Source organism: Drosophila grimshawi, unplaced genomic scaffold (genome assembly GCF_018153295.1).
Source record: "Drosophila grimshawi isolate 15287-2541.00 unplaced genomic scaffold, ASM1815329v1 contig_1377, whole genome shotgun sequence".
In the NCBI taxonomy this organism is placed as follows: domain Eukaryota; kingdom Metazoa; phylum Arthropoda; class Insecta; order Diptera; family Drosophilidae; genus Drosophila; species Drosophila grimshawi.
This window is the reverse complement of record NW_025062900.1, coordinates 14,594,778-14,621,404: the sequence shown is the minus strand read 5'-3', so window position 1 is coordinate 14,621,404 and position 26,627 is coordinate 14,594,778. Positions and strand designations below refer to the sequence as shown.

The 26,627-nt window shown below is 39.7% G+C and overlaps 1 protein-coding gene and 2 long non-coding RNA genes across 4 annotated transcripts; 1 reads left to right on the top strand and 2 right to left on the bottom strand.

The window, feature by feature from the left end:
• Positions 1 to 318: 318 nt before the first annotated feature.
• On the bottom strand, positions 319 to 1,258 carry LOC116805291. Of its 2 annotated transcripts, none has more exons than XR_004365102.1 (3): positions 1,207 to 1,258; positions 973 to 1,160; positions 319 to 919 (listed from the first exon to the last, which is right to left on the bottom strand). It is a non-coding gene; the product is annotated as an uncharacterized LOC116805291 (long non-coding RNA). The 2 variants fall into 2 exon arrangements; XR_004365103.1 differs by having other exon boundaries at positions 973 to 1,145; positions 1,207 to 1,233.
• A 2,368-nt stretch (positions 1,259 to 3,626) lies between these two features.
• LOC6562172 lies at positions 3,627 to 5,029 on the top strand. Its single transcript, XR_004365098.2, has 3 exons — positions 3,627 to 3,778; positions 3,834 to 4,135; positions 4,980 to 5,029. It is a non-coding gene; the product is annotated as an uncharacterized LOC6562172 (long non-coding RNA).
• Positions 5,030 to 6,894: 1,865 nt separating this feature from the next.
• LOC6562173 (mucin-2) lies at positions 6,895 to 12,506 on the bottom strand. The gene is made up of 3 exons (XM_043214387.1): positions 12,491 to 12,506; positions 9,785 to 12,424; positions 6,895 to 8,384 (listed from the first exon to the last, which is right to left on the bottom strand). The coding sequence occupies exons 1-3, from the start codon at positions 12,504 to 12,506 to the stop codon at positions 6,895 to 6,897; spliced, it is 4,146 nt and encodes a 1,381-aa protein (XP_043070322.1).
• Positions 12,507 to 26,627: the final 14,121 nt, after the last annotated feature.

Here is a 26,627-nt window from a genome sequence, read left to right as displayed (position 1 = left end):
CATAAATGTCGGTGATGTCGAGTCGCTCGGCTGATTGAAATTTTCATTACAGACTTCTTAAAGGGGTTAAGAAGGACACAATAAGGAGATAGACACAGAAAATTGTATTCAAATATATATTTTCTTGATTAAAATAAAATCTTGCAAATAATATTTGAACAGAAATTCAATTATTTCGGTTCTTTTTGCTGTTAGTGTAAAGAAAACTGTGAAAATATTTGTACTCGATTTCTTGGTTACATATTGAAAAAAAGGATACATATGAATTATATTAAAAAGAACATATAAGAATATATTTTATATATTGTATAATTTTAATTAAATAGTAACTTGTAATTTGTTCGTTCGTCGTTATTTTTGCATTTGTCATCATTTATGTAGGCAACATTTTTAGCCAATTTCTTTTTAACAATGTTTGCTGTGCCAACATTTTCTCCGGGTTGGTTTACATTCTAATTCTTTTCCTTGGCAGCCTGTCACATTAAATGCAAAGTAAACAGCATCGTTAAAAGCAGAGCACCTGTGCAGGTAAAAGGGTTGTGCGGAGTGCTATTAACAACGTTGCCACTTCATTCAAATTAAGCATACGCCGTGTGGAACGTCAGCCTACGTGCCGGCCACCACAAAAGGCTTCGCATCGCTGCCCTTTTGCTCACTGTTCAAATGTTAATCGCATTTCTTGGTTTTGCTCCTGCTGGCCTGTCCTTCGACTTCGACAGTCGTTGGGAGGCGGGGAGCGGTGGGTCTAAGATAAAGGGTTCCGTTCGTTCGGTTGCCTTTCGTCCCGCACGTCAGTCAGTCATTTGTTTTGTCTTCTGTGCGCTGCGTTGGCCACAAAATGAAAATGAAAATTGGTTTTCTCGGTTTCTCGCTATTCTCGCTTAACAACAACAAGTCACAGCACCACCACCGACAACAACTGTAACAACAAGAACAACATTCATTTTAAATGTAAATAAAGTGACAAATTACCTGAATTAGTGACACAGCGTTCATCGCGCTTTTGCGCTGCCAGCTCGTTTAGTTCACTTCTTATTTTTTTTGTTCTTTGCTTTTTGTACTTGTTTTCATTTTAAAATGAACACTGTTGTTGCTGCCATTGTCAATGCTGTTGACTTTGGTTAGGTTCCTAATTGTAATCCGAGCTAATTGCGCTGCAACTGAAGTGGGCTGAATAAAAGGAAATCAATGTAAGGAAGTTCTTACTCTTTGTCGTCCTGAATAAAACTAGAAATTGTGTTTTTTTTTTAAAGAATTTGTCAGGTAGAAAAGAAAATATTTGATTTCAATGATATTATATTATTTAAAAGTTGCTTTGACACATGAAAAAAATACTATACAATTCAACGTATTATTTTTAGGTTCAATAAAATTTACTTAACATTTCATAAGTACATGTGAAAGACATGCAGCATTTTATATATCTCTCCAGCCCATTTTCGAACATCAACCGGACTATAGAGCATATTTTTTAAGGAATTTAACCGGCAAGCTATTAAATTGAATTATTTTAAAGCTCAATATTGAATCAAGACAGTGCAAACTGCTCGCAATCTTAAGATCTTCGCACAGCTGTCGAGTAAATATTTAATTTACAAAATTCCATAATAAAATTTTGCTTGGCTTGTCACCTTCTGTTGTTGCTTGTGTTGCTGCTTTAAGGCAGCTGGGTTTTCATTTCGCATGCCAATTGTTTGGCAAGTGTCAAAATAATAACAAGCCACCCTTGGGAAGCCAACACCAAACACTCAACCCCAAACCAGCCAGCAAGGCGTTAGGGCAATGCGAAGTGCCAAGTGTCAAAATATTTCGGCAATTTTTTTTATGTTAATTTTCTATTAATAAAATAAATATTAAATCAGTGAGGCAGCTAGGGGTGACAAATGTCGCAAGACGACAATGTTTCCCGATGACTATATTAGAGACCAAAACCACTAATTTATCCCCAGAGACTTCCAGGGCAGAATGGGGCGAAAGAAAAAGCGCATGCACAGATGTTACCCTTGTGCTGGCCACCCTCACAATCCGCACACCCCACACACCGTCACAACGGGTGGGTGGCTTTGATTTGAGCTTTTTCCTCTTTCTTGGTTCAATTTAAATTTCATAAATTTAAGACCCAGAGCCAATTTGTGATTGTGTTATTAAATTTTACGTCTTGGTGCCTGCCCAAGTGCGACTAAGTCGTTGATTTTCATGGCTCTGCGGCATTTTGTTTTATAATTGTTATGGCACAGCATCTGCTGTTGTTGCTGCTTTTCTAGTTGGTGTTAACCCTTTGGCGTCTTATTTGCCACGCGGCTGCTGCTTAGCGGCTCATTAGCCAAGTTTTATGTTTCAGCAAGTGGGGTTGGGGCACCATCATTTGTAGGCAATGCTGTAAAACTTTTGCCTATAAACTGACAAAGATGACTTTCCAGTTGCTGGGTCATGAAAACGGTGTTAAATTCTAAAAATTATACGCTGCTGCAGGGCAGCAAATTATGCGAATCGATATACAGATAATTACACATAAATTTCACAGTATGCAGCTGTATATTTTAAACTGAAGGTCGCGCTGTAATAAATCAGCTAATTGTCAGCCCATTTGTCCCGAATGGTCACTAAAAGAACTTTAAGACTTGTTTCGCTCTTTATCTTAAGTTCAGTGACTGTAGAAATTAGATTTAGCATGTCGGCAAGCATGAAAAGCGTTTAAAAGAAAAGAACATGCCAGTTCCAAAAAATATACCAACGTGGCATGCCCCATTTTCGGCGCCACACCCCTTCAGTGCAGTGCTTTATGAGTTTTACAAAATGTCTCTCTGGTTCCAAAACAATTTTCCCGTAGCAATTTCGCATTGCATACTTGCAGGCCCATAACTGTCTGACTTCGCTGCTGCGTCTTCTGCTACTGCTGCCGGAATGTGCAACTCAGTGTCTGCCTGTAACCCGTTTTGGCGAGGCTGATGCCACCCCCTTACCGAGTGGCATCAACGGAAGCTACTTGTTGGGTTAATGACGTCGTAAAAACTGCTGCAGCTGCTGCTGCTGCTGCTACTGCTAGAAGAAGAACTGACACCGTTAGCTCCTGGAAGCCCCTAGGAGTTTTCAGGTATAATAATTACACGCTGCTTCTCTTGATTTTCTTAGACTTCGCCTCCCACCTCTCTGAATACTCAAGTCTCAGCTTGCAACTGAATTGGTTACAGTTGTGCTCTGTAGAATACAAGCTATAATAAAACTGCTTGCTAAATCAGTACACAAAATAATCAAATATATTATTATAAGAAAATATAAGAAGATATACAGTATACATTATTTTGTTTAAACAAAAACTGGTAGAACGTGTTATATTCTCCAATTTACGAACAACGCTTTTGGTATTCACAATCTTTATAACAGTAGCTAAACCCTTCATCATTTTAATATTCCAGATATCTTACTTAATATATTTTTAGGAAGAATCGGAGAGTTTATTATTAATTCACAATGTAAATTAGATGCCAACAGCTGGATTCCGGTGTGCAAGTGGGAATCTATTAAATATTTCTTGCGTAAACTATTATTTGAATTTAGTAGGCGTTTATTTGAACAGCTTTTTATGAACTCGATTTGAAGCAACTCCGAGCTTGTAGCCTCATTATTTATAGCACTTTCGTCTTAGCCACATCGGATGAAAGTACTACATATAATAGCACAAAAATATATATATATTTCCAAATCAATTCCAGCAACGTTTTTGCGCTAAGACGAAGTATATCAATTTTTTTCTCGTTCCTATTTCTGTGAGGCAACGGTAAGTTTTATCCTATAATATGAATATAATAAGAACTTGGTTGAAATATACGCAGCACGATAAAAAGCTAATACAAGATGTGTGGATATGGCTGTGGCGGCTATGGATATTGGGGCTCCTGTGGGCCCAGTTACGGGTGTGGACCCTGGGGTGTTTGCGGAGGTTGTGGTCCGTGTGCCTGTGGGCCCAAGGGTAATGGTCCAGCGGGTCCATCCTGTTGGCCGTTCGGATTATATACGTGCTAGACTTTGGAAGGAAATTAGGAACAATTGCATCTGAAATCTATTGGAATATGTTATTACTTCTTTCCTGGATGCTCTTCTGCAGAAGGGCAGCAAGTAAACCATTAACAAAAAGGTAGGTATCTCCATATATACATGTATATAGGTACTATCTGCGTATATACGTTCCAAATTGATGGGCCGCGTCTTTGGCCTTGAGGTGGAGCCATTTTGGGTGCTAGGCAAATTGAAAATTGCAGCCGAAACAAAGCAGCTCGCGTTGCCAATAAAAATTTTACTGTCGTAAACGGAGTGCAGGCTTTAGGGCCGGGAGCTTGTGACGTCAGATGAGTGGCGCCAGAACGCAATTCAATAACTCGTGTGCAAAGAGTTGTCGTTAGAGTTTGGTTGGGGGGATGAGGAAGTTACGGGTCCGATTGTAAACAAAACTCGTAATTTGAATTCCTTGCCAGTTTTGGGGGTTGGAGCGCGAAATCGTGTCGAGTGTAGGTGCAATAGGTAAAGCGGATTTCATTTTAACGCAGGCCGTTGCCATTGCCGTTGCCGTTGCCGTTGCCAACATAAAAGGCGCCAAAGAAAACGCGAGCGAAGTTGCGAGATTCGTTTCGCATATGTATGTTGTGTGCGTATGTGATTTTTTTATTACGAAATTTCTCGTGCTTTGTGTTCATTGTTTATTTGACTGTGTTTCGGGTGAAGAGTTTAGCACCGGTAAAAGCCGCCCGCAGTGCCAGCAATTGTGCTCTGCTATATGCCACACTGGTGTTCTCATTGCCCTCGCAGCAATTTGCCCTTCGCCGTGGGAGTCCACGCTTCAAAGTATGCGATAAAAATTTGCAAAAGCGCACAGCATGCAACCCAGCAGCAGCGGCAGCGGCAGCAGCAGTAGTAGTGGGAGTAATGAATGCGAATTGGATCTGCTGTTGATTAATAAAAGTATAAACTTTCTTTTTTTCCAGATGAATGCTGTAATTATAGCGCTAAATAAAACTCGTACTGTCTTGGCTAATAGCAATGTTTATTTATTATTGGGCTGAACAAAAGATTTTTTGCTTTCAACGTTTCAGATTTGTAAATAATACGGTTCCAATTTTAAGATAAATATCTTTTACATTTGCAGGCGCTTCAGTAAGTCTTACCTATATTATTTTATTATTTCTTTAAGGTTAATCAAATTAAGTAAATAAAATCTATTTTTAATTTGCTTATTTTATATCAATTGCAGCTGCCCGATTAATAGTAAAAGAAATCTATTTTCGGTCGATACGTCTAGATCTGCCAAAAGTTTTTAAAGGAGTATGAATCCTCTAAGCTTGCACAAATCCAGGTCTTAACGTGTCTGTTAGCTTAAACCCATAGCAATGCAGAATACCTTGTTTACAAGCCCCCATACAACGAACGTAGTCCCTCCGCCCCAACCCTTCCCCCACCCTCACCCCCTTAACAATATGTCGTGGCAGAAGGCTGGCGGCGAAAAATGTCGACGTTCGCTTTGCAAAGAAAGTGAAAGTCATGGCGTATTCGGCGTGTGTGTGTGCGGGTGTGGGTGTGTTGTGCTTGGTTTTACTTTTTAGCCTTTTGCTGTTCGCATTCCTGTTGCGCTTAACCAGCACCCAGAACGTCTCCAGCTGCCTATTTGCCAGCAATTTTCATGCTGTGTCACGTTATTTATTTTCTGCCATCATTTTTAAGCTGCAAAACCCTTTCACGGTTTCGCGCTACTAAAAAGTTTTCGTCTGAAAATTAACATAAAAGTAACGTTCGACTCTAAATGGTGTGGGCGTGGCGTATGTATATGTATCTCTGGGCTTAATTATTTTGTTAAGCAGTCACAAAGTTGCGATATCGCCCAAAAAGTGGCCAGCGCCTGTTTTATTGCTGGCTATGTTGCCTACATTGGCCAAACACGTTAACAAAGCCCTTAATACACAAACCTTGGCCGCAACTAACTCTATAAAAGTAAAACAGAAATGAACGGTCTGCAAACATCCTTTAATATATAGTATGCAATACATTGGCCGCTAAGCCTTAAAGCGTATTGTGGGCAGTTTTGTTGGCTATTTTGTCACATTCGCCGGCGAACAAATTTCCCTTATGTTTTATTTGTAAGGCCCACCTAAAAGTGCGCTTGACTTTAATGACACTTCGATAAGAAGGGGTTAATGTGCTGTGAAGCGTGAGAGTATACGAAAATAAACTTATCTGTTGTATTAATAAAAGCCGCAAAGAAATGACGAACTTTTCGGTTTTAATGTTCATGTATTCATAATTGTGTCGAATAATAACCATAGTAGTTGTACTAAAGGCATTGCGTATGTGGCTACAAAACCGATTTGTATTAGTCACAACTTTTACAAAATAGAAATCTGTTTGTGATGCTTTCAAATGTAAAAATTAATATCACTTTGAAAGGTCTGTTTTAGCATTGAGTATAAGAGTAGATAACTTAATTGATAATTAATTTATTCGGAATTGTGACCAAAAAAATACGCCTATTGAAAGAAAACTGTGCATGAGCTTTTACATTAGGAGATTTGGTCCCACCGAAATGAATAATATTTTGCTCTACTATAAGGAGCATAATAACATGCATAACTGGTGAGTTTGGTCCATCAAACTTGGTAATCAAAAAAATTTTCTGATCCGGCCACGCTTTGACTCCGACTTATGAGATAATCCTAAAATCGAATATATTATACCCAGATGAAGTAAAAACACAAACTGATTGGAATATTTAAGGCCTGTATTAGCATTTGCATTGGTATTACTTTAAATCTATAAGCACGAATCATGTGCGTTATATTATTGTATTAGAATTGGTCATCTGGTGGATAAGTCGCTCTAATGCTGCGAACGGTGTCATTGAGTGAAAATCTAAGCCTTCGGCTGCACGCAGCGTGTATTCTCGGGCAGGTCGCAGATACCCTTCAGCGCGTTGAAGTACTTGTCGCCGCAGCTAACTTGAAGGGGATTGCCGTACCGGCAAATGTAGTAGTCAGTGCAACTGGTCAGGGAGGCCAGCATGAATCCGTCGGGCTTATTGCGGCACACATAGCTCGAGTAGAGTTCCATGTTCATTTCCTTAGTCGACGAATGTGCCATTTGCATTGTCTGTGGCAACACCTCGGGCAACGGTCTGAAGGCGGGTCTCACATGCACCGATGACTGTCCTACCTTCGCGCCAGCTGCTGAAGGGCATGCGGTGGTTACTGGTTCACCGCATACAGTTGTTGTTTCTACGCATGTGGTTGTTTGTGTTGATGGTGCGCAGGGTGTAGTTGTTGTGCACGTAGTAGTTTTTGGTGTTGTGCATGTAGTAGTTGTGCAGGTAGTAGTTTTTGGTGTTGTGCATGTAGTAGTTGTGCAGGTAGTAGTTTTTGGTGTTGTACAGGTAGTTGTGGTGCAGGTAGTAGTTGTTGGGGTTGTACAGGTAGTTGTGGTGCAGGTAGTTGTTGTTGGGGTTGTACAGGTAGTTGTGGTGCAGGTAGTTGTTGTTGGGGTTGTACAGGTAGTTGTGGTGCAGGTAGTTGTTGTTGGTGTTGTACAGGTAGTTGTGGTGCAGGTAGTTGTTGTTGGTGTTGTACAGGTAGTTGTGGTGCAGGTAGTTGTTGTTGGTGTTGTACAGGTAGTCGTGGTGCAGGTAGTTGTTGTTGGTGTTGTACAGGTAGTTGTGGTGCAGGTAGTTGTTGTTGGTGTTGTACAGGTAGTTGTGGTGCATGTAGTTGTTGTTGGTGTTGTACAGGTAGTTGTGGTGCAGGTAGTTGTTGTTGGTGTTGTACAGGTAGTTGTTGTCGGTGTTGTGCATGTAGTTGTTGTGCACGTAGTAGTTTTTGGTGTTGTGCATGTAGTAGTTGTGCAGGTCGTCGTTTTTGGTGTTGTACAGGTAGTTGTTGTGCAGGTCGTAGTTTTTGGTGTTGTGCAGGTAGTTGTTGTACAAGGTGTTGTTTGAGGTGTTGTTGGTGCGCACGGGGTAGTCACGGGTTCGATGCAGGTAGTTGTGATTGGTGCACAAGGAGTGGTCACGGGTGGGGTACAAGTGGTGGTTATTGGATCTGCACATGGCTGCGCGGCAGTACCAGAGCCTCCACCAATTGCTGCTGTTTGCATTATCTCAACGCATCCGGTGTTGTAGTTGACACAACCCTGGACCTTTGGGTCATAGTAACGGGAGCAGGCGGTCTCCACTGCTACACCATTCTGGCACTCGTAGTATTTGGAGCAACTGCCGGGAACCAGACCGCGGAATCCGTTGAACTTGTTCAAACAGACAAAGCGGCGATACAGCTGGTTGTTCACAGCTCCAACCGAAGGTCTTATATTGGCAGCACTGGTGGTGGCCATCAGAAGAGCCAGGCAGGCAAGGACTGTAAGAGTGTAGAAAGGTAAAGAGTTAAATCGTTGCTAAAGTTGCTGCTAAAGTCGTTCCATACCGTAATGAGCTCTCATATTTAATGGACTGAGAGTGGGGAAAACTATTCCTAATGTGTGTTCGCTTGGGCTATCAGAAGATTTGGCACAAAGCTCTTTACACAAATGACATGGTCGCCACTGGCACCCGCTTTTATATGGTAGCACCAGTGGGCTGATAAGCATCTGGAGGGCAGGAATCTTGTTTTTCGGGGCCTTATCGGCTTGTCTATCAGTACCATATGTCTGATAGTGTGATGCTTTTTGATATTACCTTGATATTGACTGCTCCCCGGGATGCTGTTCGATATGTGTTTTCTATTTTTTTGATATGTTGCCGATTGGGCAAATACATCTTATCTTATCGATATCACTTTCCGCTACTAAGCGATGACTTCTCTTTTTTTCTTCAATTAATTTAATTGTTCGCACTTGAAATCTTCACAAACTGAACTTGGAAATTTATTCGTAACGAAATGCAGACACTTTGTCATTCCAAATATTACTGACACAAAATTTGCATTAATATTACAATAACCACTAACAATGTCGATAAACCCCACCTAAGAGAGCACTTGACTTTAATGACACTTTGATAGGAATGGGGTCAATGTGCTGTGAAGCGTGAAAGTATACGAAAATAAACTTATCTGTTGTATTAATAAAAGCCGCAAAGAAATGACGAACTTTTCGGTATTAAACTTATTGAATTTCTAATCACATGGACAATTAATGTTCATGTATTCATAATTGTGTCGAATAATAACCATAGTAGTTGTACTAAAGGCATTGCGTATGTGGCTACAAAACCGATTTGTATTAGTCACAACTTTTACAAAATAGAAATCTGTTTGTGATGCTTTCAAATGTAAAAATTAATATCACTTTGAAAGGTCTGTTTTAGCATTGAGTATAAGAGTAGATAACTTAATTGATAATTAATTTATTCGGAATTGTGACCAAAAAAATACGCCTATTGAAAGAAAACTGTGCATGAGCTTTTACATTAGGAGATTTGGTCCCACCGAAATGAATAATATTTTGCTCTACTATAAGGAGCATAATAACATGCATAACTGGTGAGTTTGGTCCATCAAACTTGGTAATCAAAAAAATTTTCTGATCCGGCCACGCTTTGACTCCGACTTATGAGATAATCCTAAAATCGAATATATTATACCCAGATGAAGTAAAAACACAAACTGATTGGAATATTTAAGGCCTGTATTAGCATTTGCATTGGTATTACTTTAAATCTATAAGCACGAATCATGTGCGTTATATTATTGTATTAGAATTGGTCATCTGGTGGATAAGTCGCTCTAATGCTGCGAACGGTGTCATTGAGTGAAAATCTAAGCCTTCGGCTGCACGCAGCGTGTATTCTCGGGCAGGTCGCAGATACCCTTCAGCGCGTTGAAGTACTTGTCGCCGCAGCTAACTTGAAGGGGTTTGCCGTACCGGCAAATGTAGTAGTCAGTGCAACTGGTCAAGGAGGCCAGCATGAATCCGTCAGGCTTATTGCGGCACACATAGCTCGAGTAGAGTTCCATGTTCATTTCCTTAGTCGACGAATGTGCCATTTGCATTGTCTGTGCCAACACCTCGGGCAACGGTCTGAAGGCGGGTCTCACATGCACCGATGACTGTCCTACCTTCGCGCCAGCTGCTGAAGGGCATGCGGTGGTTACTGGTTCACCGCATACAGTTGTTGTTTCTACGCATGTAGTTGTTTGTGTTGATGGTGCGCAGGGTGTAGTCGTTGTGCACGTAGTAGTTTTTGGTGTTGTGCATGTAGTAGTTGTGCAGGTAGTAGTTTTTGGTGTTGTGCATGTAGTAGTTGTGCAGGTAGTTGTTGTTGGTGTTGTACAGGTAGTTGTGGTGCAGGTAGTTGTTGTTGGGGTTGTACAGGTAGTTGTGGTGCAGGTAGTAGTTGTTGGGGTTGTACAGGTAGTAGTTGTTGTTGTCGTTGTTGTTGTCGTTGTGGTTGTCGTTGTGGTTGTCGTCGTTGTTGTTGTTGTCGTTGTTGGTGTTGTGCAGGTAGTAGTTGTCGTTGTTGTTGTTGTTGGTGTTGTGCAGGTAGTAGTTGTCGTTGTTGTTGTCGTTGTTGTCGTCGTTGTGGTTGTCGTTGTGGTTGTCGTCGTTGTTGTTGTTGTCGTTGTTGTTGTTGTCGTTGTTGGTGTTGTGCAGGTAGTAGTTGTCGTTGTTGTTGTTGGTGTTGTGCAGGTAGTAGTTGTCGTTGTTGTGGTCGTCGTTGTGGTTGTCGTTGTGGTTGTCGTCGTTGTTGTTGTTGTCGTTGTTGTCGTTGTTGTTGTTGTCGTTGTTGGTGTTGTGCAGGTAGTAGTTGTCGTTGTTGTTGGTGTTGTGCAGGTAGTAGTTGTCGTTGTTGTTGGTGTTGTGCAGGTAGTAGTTGTCGTTGTTGTTGTCGTTGTTGTCGTCGTTGTGGTTGTCGTTGTGGTTGTCGTTGTGGTTGTCGTTGTGGTTGTCGTTGTGGTTGTCGTCGTTGTTGTTGTTGTCGTTGTTGGTGTTGTGCAGGTAGTAGTTGTCGTTGTTGTTGTCGTTGTTGTTGTCGTGGTTGTTGTCGTTGTCGTTGTTGTTGTCGTTGTTGTTGTTGTCGTTGTTGGTGTTGAACAGGTAGTAGTTGTCGTTGTTGTTGGTTTTGTCGTGGTTGTTGTCGTAGTTGATGTTGTTGTTGTAGGTTTTGGTGTAGTTGTCGTTGTTGGTGTTGTGCAGGTAGTAGTTGTCGTTGTTGTTGTCGTTGTTGTTGTCGTTGTGGTTGTCGTCGTTGTTGTTGTTGTCGGTGTTGTGCAGGTAGTAGTTGTCGTTGTCGTTGGTTTTGTCGTGGTTGTTGTCGTTGTTGTTGTCGTTGTTGTTGGTTTTGTTGTTGTTGTCGTTGTTGGTGTTGTGCAGGTAGTAGTTGTCGTTGTTGTTGTCGTGGTTGTTGTCGTTTTTGTTGTCGTGGTTGTTGTCGTTGTTGTTGTCGTTGTTGTTGTTGTGCAGGTAGTAGTCGTTGGCGTTGTTGTTGTTGTCGTTGTTGGTGTTGTGCAGGTAGTAGTTGTCGTTGTTGTTGGTTTTGTCGTTGTTGTTGTTTTTGTCGTTGTTGTTGGTTTTGTCGTTGTTGTCGTTGGTGTTGTGCAGGTAGTAGTCGTCGTTGTCGTTGTTGTTGGTTTTGTCGTTGTTGTCGGTTTTGTCGTTGTTGTCGTTGGTGTTGTACAGGTAGTAGTCGTCGTTGTCGTTGTTGTTGGTTTTGTCGTTGTTGTCGGTTTTGTCGTTGTTGTTGGTTTTGTCGTTGTTGTCGTTGGTGTTGTGCAGGTAGTAGTCGTCGTTGTCGTTGTTGTTGGTTTTGTCGTTGTTGTCGGTTTTGTCGTTGTTGTCGTTGGTGTTGTACAGGTAGTAGTCGTCGTTGTCGTTGTTGTTGGTTTTGTCGTTGTTGTCGGTTTTGTCGTTGTTGTTGGTTTTGTCGTTGTTGTCGTTGGTGTTGTGCAGGTAGTAGTCGTCGTTGTCGTTGTTGTTTTTGTCGTTGTTGTCGGCTTTGTCGTTGTTGTTGTTGGTTTTGTCGTTGTTGATGTTGGTATTGTGCAGGTTGTTGTTTGAGGTGTTGTTGGTGCACACGGGATAGTCGTGGTGGCTGTGGTTGTTGCACAAGGAGTGGTCACGGGTGGGGTACAAGTGGTGGTTATTGGATCTGCACATGGCTGCGCGGCAGTACCAGAGCCTCCACCAATTGCTGCTGTTTGCATTATCTCAACGCATCCGGTGTTGTAGTTGACACAACCCTGGACCTTTGGGTCATAGTAACGGGAGCAGGCGGTCTCCACTGCTACACCATTCTGGCACTCGTAGTACTTGGAGCAACTGCCGGGAACCAGACCGCGGAATCCGTTGAGCTTGTTTAAACAAACAGATCGGCTGTATAGCTGGTTGTTCACAGCTCCAACCGAAGGTCTTATATTGGCAGCACTGGTGGTGGCCACCAGAAGAGCCAGGCAGGCAAGGACTGTAAGAGTGTAGAAAGGTAAAGAGTTAAATCGTTGCTAAAGTTGGTGCTAAAGTCGTTCCATACCGTAATGAGCTCTCATATTTAATGGACTGAGAGTGGGGAAAACTATTCCTAATGTGTGTTCGCTTGGGCTATCAGAAGATTTTACACAAAGCACACAAATGACATGGTCGCCACTGGCACCCGCTTTTATATGGTAGCACCAGTGGGCCGATAAGAATCTGGAAGAAAAGAATCTTGTTTTCGGGTGCCTTATCGTCATGTCTATCGTTACTATATGTCTGATAATATAATGCATTTCGATATTATTATTGACTGCTGCTCGGGATGCTGTTCTATTCTTTTGATATGTTGGCCATTGGCCACTTGCCGCTACTAAGCGATGACTTTTCTCTTTTTCTTCAATTAATTTAATTGTTCGCTTTTGAAATCTTTACAAAAAAATCTACATATATATGTGTGTTTACTACCCACACTTACACAAATACACACACAAAAGCAGAGACACATCTAATCCATACTCATACGTTACCAACACCTTAATCTTTGCAATATCGGAAATTTATCCAAAAGAATATTTAAAGAATGCACGATGGGCTTACCTAAAGTCAGCTAACAGCTATTAAAGCCATAAGCTTTAAAGTAATGGAAGGTGGATTTCGGTCTAGTAATGTATATAATATTTGGCGTACCCAAGATAGCTATTCTTTCTTCAGAAAATTTTCTTAATAGCGCTTATATTTTGTATTCGATTATTTCGGGGGCACTTATCAAGTAAATCGATTTTCGTCATCTTTTAATTAATAAATGTACAGAAATAATAATCTTATTTATTTACAAAATATGTATGTTTAGGAATAACAGTTTGAATTCATACGATTATTTTTTTTCGCCATTTTTTGTCCCTTGCAGAAATATTATTGGTTGAGTTTTTGGTGTTTTTTTTTTTGTGGAATCTATTTTAGGTGCAATATGCGTTGTAGTTGCCAATTACAATCAAATTGATAAGATAGGCGTAGTTATATAAATAAATCAGTACGTTGGCAGTTCCGGCACGTGAGTCGGGCGTGTGCGACAGCCTGCCCCTTGGTCTACCCCCTCATATTTTTCATACAACATCAAAAACAATTATCAAAGACGATGCTTGATGCACTACACAAACTTTAAAGGCACTTATGAAACCTATGAAAATTAATGCTCTAGTCGAGAGAGCTCTACTAGGAGATACCCTGAACCTATCTGTAAAAATTAAATACAATTTACCCGATTTTAATGAAATCTGTCCATTTGATCAATGATATGAAAACGTATATTGTATATTAATTGAAAAGATACACCTTTAAAATTCTAACTTTTATAGCTATCGGAAATCAATGTTCATCGATATTCGCGAAGGGTGAAGATTCATTGATAAAATATATTAAATACGATCTGTGCGCTTTATACGAGAAGTTATATTCAAAATTTGAAATCTCTGGCTCCTTTTTTTACAGACATGGCTTAGTCGACTCGGCAGTTGTTCCTGATAAAGAATATATATACTCATATATGCTTTCTTCTGCCTACTACATACTTTTGCTCAAAACCATCATATCCTCTTTAGGATATGAAAACATTTGAAAGGCAGACATACATTAATTGTTTGTTTGGGGATGTCAAGTGACTAATTGATTGGAGGAGGAGCTTACTTAACTGGAGGTTCGTTGCCCAATTGGTATGAAGGAGTTTGGACTGACTGAGTGTTAAGGTTCTAACTGGTGGTCTTATTGTACAATCGTCGAAGCGTCTTATTCTTATATATAACGTATTATTGTGTTTCATTATAATTCTAATGAAGCGCTTCCTAGCATAAGTCTCAGTTTCGCATTGAAAATTGTAATTCTCACACAAATTTACAGCAACACAAATATTTAATACGCTTGCAATTTTTTGAAAATACATTTAAGAATATTAAGCTGCTTACACTTGTGGCAGGCCACGTGTAATATCGATAACAGGCACGTAGTAATAAGACAATAACTTGTATATGAAGATAAAATAACTAGCATATGAAGATATCGATGTAGATCGATATCAATTGTGTGACCACGTGCGATAAAGTAAAATGAGCAAATGTCGTTTATAAATAGATATAATTTACTTTTGACGGCCACACACTTTATATATTTTTTATTTTGTATTTATTTAAATGTATTTAATCCTTGTGTTTCATTTCAACATACATTCAATTTACGAACATTTTATTGGCCACGCTAAATTAACCTAACGCACTTTTAACTTTTAGACTCTAACACGTGGCGAACAAGCAAAAATATATTTAAGTTCATTCACATTTTTACTATCACCCCATTTATTCCACAGCTTTTATCGCTTATACGAATTGATATCGATATCTATTCTCCCCAAAAAACATATTAAAATTAATTTAAAATTAGAATTCAATTTGGAATAAGTGTAAATGGGATACGAGAAATTATCATACAAACATTAGGCATACCCGCCAATAGCAAGAACAAAAACAGTCAACAAAAACAACGATAACAACAATAACTTGTTAGGCCATAGCTATTACCGGCAATTACATTAAAATCAGGCAGAACCAAAACAACAACAGCAACAACAAAATGCATATAATAAAACATTTCAACGAAATTGAATTGAATTTCAGTAACGACAACCCTTTCAAGGTGGCCGGCTTGCCAGCAGGAGGAAGACGACCAGATGGGGAGACGGGGCAGCGCCGGTCGATTGCGCTGTTTTTTTGGGTAACCAAACTGAAGGCAACAACTGTGCAAACATTTTGGGTAACCAAACTGAAGGCAACAACTGTGCAAACATTTTGGGTCAACATTTTTTGATATTGGTCACAGCCTGCAGCGCATTACCCAACACTGAGCGTGATAAAGGGAGAGCGAGCGAGAAGGAGAGAGAGAGAGAGAGAATGTGCTTATTTCTGATTAAAATCAATAGTGGAATATTTAAATTATTTGTTGGGAAAAACTTTAAATTTTTCATGTGCTTGCTGCTTGGTGCGCGTATTTATGCGACTTTATTTTACAGTTGACTAAATGCATAGCATGAGAGCAGATGAACAAAAAATAAAAAAAAGAAGAAAAACAAAAGAAATCACTTAACCCTTGAGCGACCCCGACACATGCGAAATTGACTTGAATTATCGAATTTCGTATGGGTCTGCAACTGGGCATGGGCATGGTCTGTCAGGCGACCCTTTTATCAAACTTGAACTCAAGTTCAGTCGTCGGAACAAGGAGAAACAAGAAATAAGAAACAAAAATGAATGCGCGACGTTGAGATACCATATTGAAAATATAAAATAAAATATAAATATAATAATATAAAATAATTTAGTAAGCGTTCAGCAGATACTTAAAATGTACTTAATTAGATTTAAAAAAAAAAAGGGAACAAGTCTTACAACCAATTAGATAAATAAATGATAAACTATTTACGCGCATATTAATATTAATTTAACAAAAGAAATATAAAAATGTTCAAAACAGAGTTCACTACTAAATATTTGGCTAATATGCCACAAGAAGACTATTGCGTAGGATACATTTGAAGGAGAGGAAAGAGCAGAAAAAATTCAGCGACAGGCACACATGACGCGAAGTCGAGGAAAACGAGGGAATCAAACGGAATATAAATCAGTTTAATGATTTTTATGCCAGTAAAAACAAAAAGCAGCCAGAAAGTGAGGGGCAGAGGGGAAGAAGTCGAGAGTGGGCTGTGTTTGCATTGCTTTGCTTTGCTTGCCGCCGGAAGCGGAAGTTGGCAAAGTGTGCGTAAAAAGCAAGAAATAAATAAACAAATAAAAAACGAATCGGACAACGCAGGCTGCTTTAAAAGTGGTTGGCATTTAATTTAAGGCATCGCTGCCTTAAAGAATACACCAGATTCTGTATAGAGCAAAAACTGATTTGCAAGGCTCCTGCAAGTTAAGTTCAATTGAATTTCGGACAAGCTGCGTAATTTAACTTCGCAGCTGACTTATCAGAGAAATCGGCTTACAAGTACAAGATAGTTAAATTCGCAAATTTCGCTTAAATCCCTTAAAGAGCTTAATCCTTTCGCAGTGCATAGCTGCCAGCATGGTAAGCTGCCGAGCTGCTGTTGCTATATCATAGCGTTTAATTAATGTCACTGACATTTGTCAAGTTGGATTTCATAATTTGCGCCTCAGGCTCAGCCCACCAGGCAGCGAGAGGCCCCAGTCAACGATTCACCAAACCGGCGACGTCAGCATGGCACCTGCAAGGACACAGTGTGCGACCCCCGCACCCTGCCCCAATATCAACCCCAATCCCAATCCAAATCCCAACTCCAACTCCATTGGACTGCCAACATTGGTTTCAATAATAAATTAACCTGTAACTCATACTCGGCTGCTTATCTTGCTATAAGTCAGTCCAAGTCAGTCCAATGCCTTTTGCACTCCAGTGAGTCGCGTACGCAGCGCAAAATTTAGTTAGCAGAGTGCACTCGACTGAGTGTGTGTGTGTGTATGGATGTGGATGTTGTGTGTTTCTGGCATGCAAGTAAATTTATTTTAGAAGCAGACAAACTCATGAGTTGTCTCAGTGGCATCTTCCGGATCCGTCTGACAGGTAGTTCCTAAGTCAAAGACTCTAGATTGCAAGAGCCCAAGTTTTGCCAGCCATGTGCTTAGTTTTGGCTTTCTTTTCAATTATTTATCAGGCTGCCAGCCATGAGTTTAGTTAATGCATGCGAAACAACAATGCCAAGCACGCATATTATCAGGGACAGATAAATTCACTATGTGTGTGTGCGAGAACTGAAAGTTAACTACGTACATATGTATACACAAGTATGTGAGAGGGTCCACATATATGGGTTAGGAGGAGAAGAGTTGGGAAACTCTGTTGGATTGAAATTGTAGATTTATAATCATGGCAATAATGCCTAATAACATTCCATAACTGTTTGATAAGTTCAAATAAGTGTACGAAACTAATATTATGATTGACCCATAATTTCCCTTTAATTTCGCATATGCAAGAAAATCGTGAGCTCTTACATCACCCGGAAAGCACTATGGTTTGAATATGTTTCACCATCTTTTGAGTTTCTGGTTAGCTCTTTCCGAAATGAGCTGTACTCATTTTTGGCATTTTATGATTTATGCCATGTACGATAACCGTATAAATGTATTTTCATCATGCGGCCCGAGTCATCAGCGTTAGCGAGTCAGTCACAAAGCAAATCCCTTTACAATACGTAGTACTCACAAAAACTTTAACGCTGCAGCAACATAAAGGTCCCCATCGAATGCCAAAATACACGAACATATAAAACCGACAGGAAAACATGCTCATATATGTGCTTACACATATGTGTATCTGTATCTGTGTGTGTGTGTAAAAAATAACACTGAAATAAAAATAACTGAAATATGCACACACGCACACACCTTTACGAGTGCTGAAGGAGTAAAAATGTAACGGCGAAAATGTACAGCGAAATTTACACGCTAAATGCGTCCCAAAAGAGAGCAAGTCAAAGTCATTAAATGTTGGCCAGGTGGATGTGAGTAAGAAGCCGACTGTAGGCCCAAAAAGGTTTTACATGTCATTGCGGCCTGCCAAACACATACACACTCACACAAAAATGCTCACGCAATCCGAAAGAGCGACCCAGAAATTGACATAAATACATAATGAGCAACAATTTCATGTGCCCATCTCTACAACGCCTTCCCGCACCCACCTCACGCTCCTCCACTCCGCCACAACAAACTTGTTGTGTGCGTGGCCGAGGTGCGTGTGTGTGTGTGTGTTTTGCGGCTAAAAAAGCGTAAACTCTTACTTTAATTTCCCGCCGGAATTGGCCCAAGACAACGCCAGCCAAGACTGCGAGCTGTCAACGTTTTGCCACAGCGCCTAGTTGTACGCAATTAATGTGTTTCTCCAAGAAACTACTTAGACGGAAACGAAACTCACTTTACTAACTATTAAATACCCTTACCTAATATAATTTATATGTATTACCTGTATTAACCATAGCTATTAGCAATGACTATTTATACTTAAGTAGGTTAAACTTACGAAGACCTAAAGTATTAAACAGTAATAATAATAATTATAGAAAAAGTCTAAATGGTCTGGTAAAGAAATCCAATCCAAAAAATAAAAGAAAAATTATAAAATAATTAAAATAAAATCGTAATACTATTTTTAAGTTGGTTAAATTTAGTGAAGAAAATGTCTGCAGAAACTGTCCGTTGATAAATCTATTCTTAAAGTTCGCTATTAGTTAATTTTTTTGAAACACAAATTTTTTGCGAATGAAATGACAAAGCTATTATACCCGTTAGCTAGATAAATATACAAAAGCTAACGTCTTTGCCTGGTCTGTTCTAATATTAAGGCCAAATTGTTGGCTGCCAGAGTTCACACGAAGCGAACAATTCTCGTGTGACATTTTCAATTATTTATTATTTATGCATGTGTGGGAGGAAGTAGTGAAGTAGATGCATCTTAGCAAGTACTAGCCATATGTGTATTGCCGAGACTTGTCCTGTCAGTTGACAAATTTGCGCTGTGTCCTGACGAAGCTTTAATGTGGTCTTTGCCAAAGTAGCAAAGCGAGCAACGTGAAAATTTCGTTAAGAAAATTATTTACATTTGCAAATTTTATGAGCTTTGTTTGGAACGTTAAGGCAACTCTCTAAGGGCTGCATGTTTAATGTAATGCAGTGTGTGTGTGTAGGTGACGGCTGGCAGAGGACCCACCCACTTTTGGGCGCCTGCATCTCCAACTCCAATCCACTCTTTAAACCTGGCAGTCTGCATGTCTTGCTTTCTGGGTTCCACGTGTCGTACTTTTTAACCGTATTAAATTACATCCCTGTTGGCGTTTATTAATGGCGCAAACTTTTAATGAGAATGTGCATATTTAATTGCAAAGCCAAGAGAGCGAGATGGCATACGAAGGCCAGTGGCGGGGCGAGAGATAAAGAGAGAAAGAGAGAGAGAGAGAGAGAGAGAGAGAGAGAAAGTAAGCGCGACTTAATTTTCAGAGCTGTTGCTATCCTGGCAACCACCAAGACTTATTTTTTTTGGTCGCAACACAAAACTCTTTCTCTCACCCCCCCTTTCTCTCTCCCTCTCTCTCCCACACTCCCCACTCTCCCTGCCAACGTTTGCAGTTGAAGCCACATTTGTTTACCCACTGCGGGTTTTACCTGCAGGAATGGGATCTGGGAGTGCTACTTAGCGGCAACATCATCAGCATTAATGTGCCCAGGTCGTCATCATAATCAGCGTCGGGTCGCCCACGCAAATTGTCCCTTTGTTGTTTTTGTTGCTGTTGTTGCTTTTGTTGCTTTCCAGTGAACATTTTAAATGTGTACTAATTTCAGGGCGTGCATTAAAAGCCAGTCGACTGGCTTTAAGTGGCGTTGAACATGTGACTGTCTAAGTCATGACCCTAAAGGGGTTCCATCTGAACAACGTATGTTAGAACTTGATATGTTAGGCACAAGAGCGAATGACTGCTCTCCAATAAAAGCATATGTGTTGCGAAGAATACCGAAAAGTCCTCGAACTTATTATATATAAACAATTTATTGCACTCAAAAACAAAAATCTCGAGTGAAACCAGTAAGATTAATTTGAATGCATCTCAATTGTAATTAATTAGAAGCAAGTGCAAAGATATAATTGAAAGTGTACTGTCCGATCATATTCCGTTTATCAGTAGATAGTTTATTTTAGTATGCAACTTTTTAAATTACGTTGTAATGTGCAATAGACATAATCAAATTTGTTCCGATCTAATTTAATATAATTTGCTACCCCAATCCGTCCTTGCACTTATTTGCATCTGTTCTGGAAAGCTCATACACTGCCCAAAATCTACAACTATTTAATGGATTTCAGGTATTTAAATTGAAGCATCCATGTGTAGAAACTCCATTCAGAAACCCTCATAGGCTCATGCCTTGTGGGTAGGCCTTCTTACACACATACAATTGCTACAGGATGTATGCCAAACCTTTTAAGTATTCATGCAAAAAACGGCAAACATGTTTTTAATGAAATTCACTTCCATTGCATTTGGTTTCTGGCAAAAAAAACTCAGTTGAATCAATATTGCAGTAAATATTTGTTTGGTGTCCAGAGTTTTGCAGCTAATTTGACCATAAGTGCGGCTAACAGAATTGAATGCAGAAGAGTCGAGAATATTCGCTCAGTGAATTCGAGCGCAAAGCAAAACAGCAACGAAATTTCATTGATCAAAATGGCAAGGCAAACGGAATAGGCATGAGTTAAAACTAGCCAAACAATTAATATAGCTGCGGGCCACAATTTCGCGTTCAGTTTGTTGCCATTTTGTTGGTATTGGCTTGCAATACATATAAACTGAAAAAGAAAATACAATAAAATACTGGCATACCGGATGTCAGAGGCGCCAATATAGCTCTATTTTCGTTTGTTGTGCTAAAAAGAATTAAATACATCCGGGTGCATGTTCATATCATGGCGAATACGTTATATTTCGACTACCCCCCCACAAAAACCTGGTGAGCAGTTAAATTCGGTGTTGGCTTCCATATGGTAGCGCTTCCCCTCTCAACACCATGCCCAAACTGTCAAATAAATGTATAATTCAAAAAATGTCGACGTCTCGCGTTGCTGCAAAGCATGCAATGGTAATGGACTTTTAATGTTTGCATTTTTGCGTATTCGAGCTAAGTAACTGGAGGTGGTGCTGAGAGGTTGCAGCGATGGAAGATGGGGTGGGCGCATGGAGTCTGCCATCGGAATCGGCAAGAGCAACATTTTTTGGCTTTTAAATATAAACCGTTGAGTATTGCTTTGCAAAAAAATTATAAAAGCGAAAATTTATGGTCAAACATGATAGTTTGTTGGGCTAAAAAAAATGAATGAAAACTGTACACATTTTAAGATAAAAATAAAGTTTTTTATTAATTGGTGACCTCTTTTTATATTTTAAATATACCTTTCTCCAGCTCCAATGTTAAGTGTTTTTAATTTTATTATATTTTTCACTCTGGTCCATTTCGAATCCCGTCGTTTTAAAATAAAAAGTATAAGCATAAGAGCATACAAATTTTAAATTATAATTTTTATGAATCTCACTCAAAACAACTTTCGAATTGGTGAGAGGCCCCTTGGATGTAACCTCCTCAGGCATCGAATGAGGATGGGGTCAGTGAGACTGCTCGCCAGCGGCTGCTATGGCAATTGATTTGAACCAAACACTTACGATTCGGTGGTCTCGCTCGACCGATGCAGCTATGCAAAACAGAAAACCTTAAAGGTCAGCCAATTGCTATTTTCTTGAAGATTAAAGGCAATGCCCGGCCAGAATTGCTACAATATACTCCTATTATGTGGCAGACCGCAAGGATTGGCCGGACCAACTGTCTGGACTATCTGCGCATTCAACACTGACCGTCTGAGTGACTCGTGCAATCGACTCTGACGGCTGCTGCCGGTTGCCGTTTGCCATTTGTCCGTCTGCTGCTGATGTGGCCGGGTTTAATAAATGGCTGACAGTTAAAGCGCATTCCCCCTTTCATAGTCATAGCCTGATGACTGACGTTTTTCAGAGCTTTTGTTTCACATTATGTCGTAACATTCCTCGGGCTGCAGGCGCTCACACACACTATAACTCCCTCGCTCTCGGTCTCACTCTCTCTCTCTCTTTCGCTCTCTCTCTCTCTCTCTCTCTCTCGTTCTTTCCAGCTCACTCCCTTTCTTTGTCAGACATCAAGCCGTTTAAAAATAATTTTGCCTGCTTCCGGTGGCTGGCTGCGCTTTGACTGCCAGCCAAAAAGTATGCTCATATATTTGCTTCTAGTCGCCTGTTAATAACCCAAACATGCAGCAAGAAAGAAAAAAGGAAAAGCGAAAACTTCCTAAAGGGGAATCCAATCCATCGTCCACATCCAGGCGCTGTCCACGCAGTTACAAATGTTGCATACTCCATGGCGGGCATTGGCGATTACGGGGCGCATTTATTTTATTTATAGGTTGACGCGACGCGGTCTCTCGATTATATATCGCATCTATATGTATTGCCCCACCCGTCTCATATCCGCTTGTATGGTCGCATTTCCGTTTTAACTTTTTTCGGCCGCTCATGAAAAATGGTAAGCGTATAACAACAACAATCACAAAGGGAAAGCAACGCAAAAAAAAATAAATAAAAATAAAGTTTGGCCATCTACATGAAGGATGCGTGGTTGGAGTCTCTGGTGTTTTGGGGACTTGCAAAATATGCTCGAGTGGTTTATAATTTTTGCTGCCAAACATTTTTTGCGGCTCAGTCTGCGCTGGTTTTTGTGTGTCGATGTCATGGGGTTAATGCCATGCCAGATGAGTTGACAATTGGTGGGTTGAAAGGGTCATCATTTGTTTGGTACTTTCCCGCTTCTGCGACATTTATGGGCGTTTTTAAATTTCAAATACCTTTTAATGTACATTGGTGTTGAGAGAGTGAGAGATAGCGAAATTGCGGTTAATTGTGCAACCATTGTGAGAATGCTCAAATTGTTTTGTCTTAAGAGATGGGGGATCACAAGAAAGTTGCGCTGGTCATTTGGGTTTAAAAATAAACGAATGATTCTGAAATGGTCATGTTCAAACACATAGTTAATCCCATTTTATCAATGCATTTATATTCCTAAAGAGAAGAGCAAACTCTAATTTTCGAGAAAAATTTTGAATATAGCAGTTCATCGTATCGACTGCGAAATGCTCTGTTAGCATTGTAATGAAAAATATGAAATATTAGGGGATTTGATGTTTATACCATTTGGTTATTGCGATAATATTGTTAATTTAATTTCCGAGTTTTCCGACTCTAGTTTTAAACTGTCTGTTAAACTGATTTTCATAATTTAAATGGAGGTGATCGGTGAATAAAACGATCTATCTTATTAATGTGGGCGACCCTGGGTGCAACAAGTCAGGCAAACTTCGCTACTTCCTCATACTGATAGATTCTATTGGGATCTAGCTTAGATTATACATAGAATTTGCATACTCTTCTCTGTATTAATGGAATTATCACGACACTAAGCCTATATGCCAAGCGTAAATTATCTGTGTAGAACCTCAAGAACAAGCCTTGATATTTAATGGCGATTTGAATTTGAATTATTTGAGAACTCATATATAATTATTTTTCAACAATTTTCATTTCATTAGCTATTTCCCCCATTCCACTTGACGCCATTTTTCCAACCGCACGCTTAGCACTTGGGTGGGCAACACACAGAAATTTGAACCACCACCGTAGCTGCTTAACTGAACTCAACTCAAATCATAATTACGCAACCATTGAAGCTGAATGTTTTTGAAAGCTTTTGGTAGCTACAAAATTTCTTTCATTTTCATGCTAACAAAAAAAGAGAAAGTAAAAAAATTGAAATGGTGCGCTAGCCAAATTAATTGAAACTTTATTTGGATTATGAAATTAGCACACGCCCAGTGCGCTGAGTTTTTAGCATTAAGCGCTTTTTAATTAGGTTTTTTTTTGCAGGGCACTTTTGAAATTGCCCCAGTTTGGTGGGCGCAGTGGGTTTGGTGGGATTAAGTGCGCCATAATTTGACGCCAGTTTTTAATTGTGTGGAAAATTGTTGGCAAGCATTTGAAACTACAAAATTGTTGTTGTGGCCTCCATAACTGAAATACTCAATTAAACTTTTTGTAATGGTGGTCTGTGGGAAAACCAGGATGGTAAACTCTGGGAACAATTCTGACATATGTCACGGGGAAAGACAAAAATCTGAACACGAAATGCCATTTTGGGGCAATCAAGTGCAAAATGTAAATGAGAATTGACAGTTAAGATGGCAGCCAAAGCTGGCAAAAGTTTAGTGTAACAAAAATCACTCATGAAATTTGATTGACTGCATCAATGAGTAAATGACTAAACCACTGACAGATGGCACAATAAAAACAACAACCAAAACCAAGCAAACAAAACAAAAAAAAAAGGAAAAGTTTCGTTTTGCGGCGGAAATGTCCTGGCAATCCTGACTGCTGCCAGCCTCATGAAAATTGACAATCAAATTGCAAATAGCTTTATCTTGTAGTTTGTTTATTTATTTATATCATTTCGTACACTTCCTGCGCGTCAGCCACTATAAGCAGAGAAGTCAGCTGGGAGGCAGACGGCGGCCATAGTTGTTAAGCTCTCTCTGTACGTGGACGAGTGTGTGTGTGTGTAGCCGCCATTTTGATATGGCTCATGTGTGTGCTCATGTATGTGAGTGTGATTGCCTGTCCTTTTTGGCCTGTTATCCTTGGCTTATGTTTTCAATTAAATTTCCATACAATTTTCATGACATGATGAACTACCTACGACTCTGTCAGGTCTCGACACGACTCTCAGCTCTGACGTCCTGCGTGCACATGTGAGTGCGTGTTTGTATGTGTGTCTATGTGTGTGTGTGTGTGTCAGTCAATTTATTTAATAACAAACGCACAGGACACATTCACAAAAGATCTGTAATGTGCTTACAATAGCACCCAACCAGCCATCACCCACTTCCCACCAATGCCGACCGATGGCATAAAAATCTCTGTGAAGATTTCTAAATAAATCAACAGACAAATATTTTAGCTCAATTCATTTATTCATGGGGCTAAAATCGGGCCAAATTCGACCAGTTTCTTTACAACTGTGTAGAGATTGTAACTACAGATTCCTCCTGTATTATTAGCAGATAATAAAAAAAGTCCCCGGATTTTCCCAATTTTTTCAGCTCTCATTCAACAACAAACTTCACAGCCATCTTCGCTTTTAATCATCAAATTCTAACTAAACTTCACAACTCTCTTGACTGAGATATAGTTTATAATTAATGAATGAGACCATCAATATTTAACCAATATTGCTTTCATAATTTGTTGTACATGATCGGACAGGCTGACAAGAACAATAACTTCTTATTCTCAATTGGTTTGGGGCTACACACAGAAAAGTTGAATTCACTTATGTGAAATGCGTTATTTCGCCAGAGAGCGGAAAACTTTAATTTATGAAACAGGCCTCTGTGTCAGGTGAACTGACAGAGCAGTTCCAGGAGCAGCCCACGTAATTTCAATCAAATATTTTTGTTTATGACAGCAGCTTCGATACTCTGGGATGATTTATCATTATATGACCGTTGGACGACTGGCCCGACACAGTCCACACATCACCCACACACCGCCTGTTATGCAACATAAGTACATGTTCAATATATAATAACATAAAATATGATGGTCTGCCACATAAATAAAACAGCAACGAACCGGAGTATATTGTAAATGTTTCAAATGTAACAAATGAACACACGTCATATCAAAATGTTGGCAAAGGCTCCATACACACATAATCCATAAATGTATATAAATTGAGAATGTGGTATAAGCTCATAAGTAGTGCACTAATAGGATATGTTTAGTTCCGATTCAAAAGTTTTAAGATATATAAGTTTGAAAGTCTGACAAGAATCTATCTAATAAATAAATAAAATAATATAATTTGTTATTTTATATAAATGTATTATAGTTGATATTAATTATTTATTATCTAGATTATTTTTCAAATTCAAGAGAGTAACATTTCTTTTGAGATGTTCAAATATTATTAGTATAATTCCTCGATTGACTAAAATTGCTTCAAGAAAATTGTAATTTATTGAAACTGTGTTCGAACGTAATCATTTTAAAGATTTCCATTACATTTTGAGCGTGAATTGAAAGGCGAGATGACTATAATACTCAATTAAGCGAAGTGACTGCCGCCAATCAAAGCCAAATCACAAATCTGGCAAAAGAATCTAAAGTGATATTAAGAAATAAGAATGAAATGGCCTCGTCAATTAAAATGGCAACTAAATAAATTAAATTCCAAGTTAGCTGTCATCGGTCAAAAGGCAAACATACAAGTGCTGACTATAGAAATGAGCCGGGGGGTACACAAAGCAAGGACCAGGCCATAGCAGACCAAAGAGCGAACCGCCTCCGCACCAACCCCCGCCCATCTTCATATGCCAACAGGCTGCATCAATGAAGCGCGCGTTTATTGAATGAAATTAGTCTGGAAATAGAGTAGCATGAGCCAGGGCGCATTGGCCTGGTCAACGAGCCGTAAGCCTAATGTAAGTGCCATGGCTGGAACAATTTGTGCCCT

Bases quoted from the DNA above. Each gene is read 5' to 3' on its own strand.
- LOC6562173 (XM_043214387.1), bottom strand. The intron at 8,385-9,784 runs AGATTTTCACTC...ACACTCTTACAG, and splicing joins CTGCGTGCAGCCGAAGGCTT to TCCTTGCCTGCCTGGCTCTT.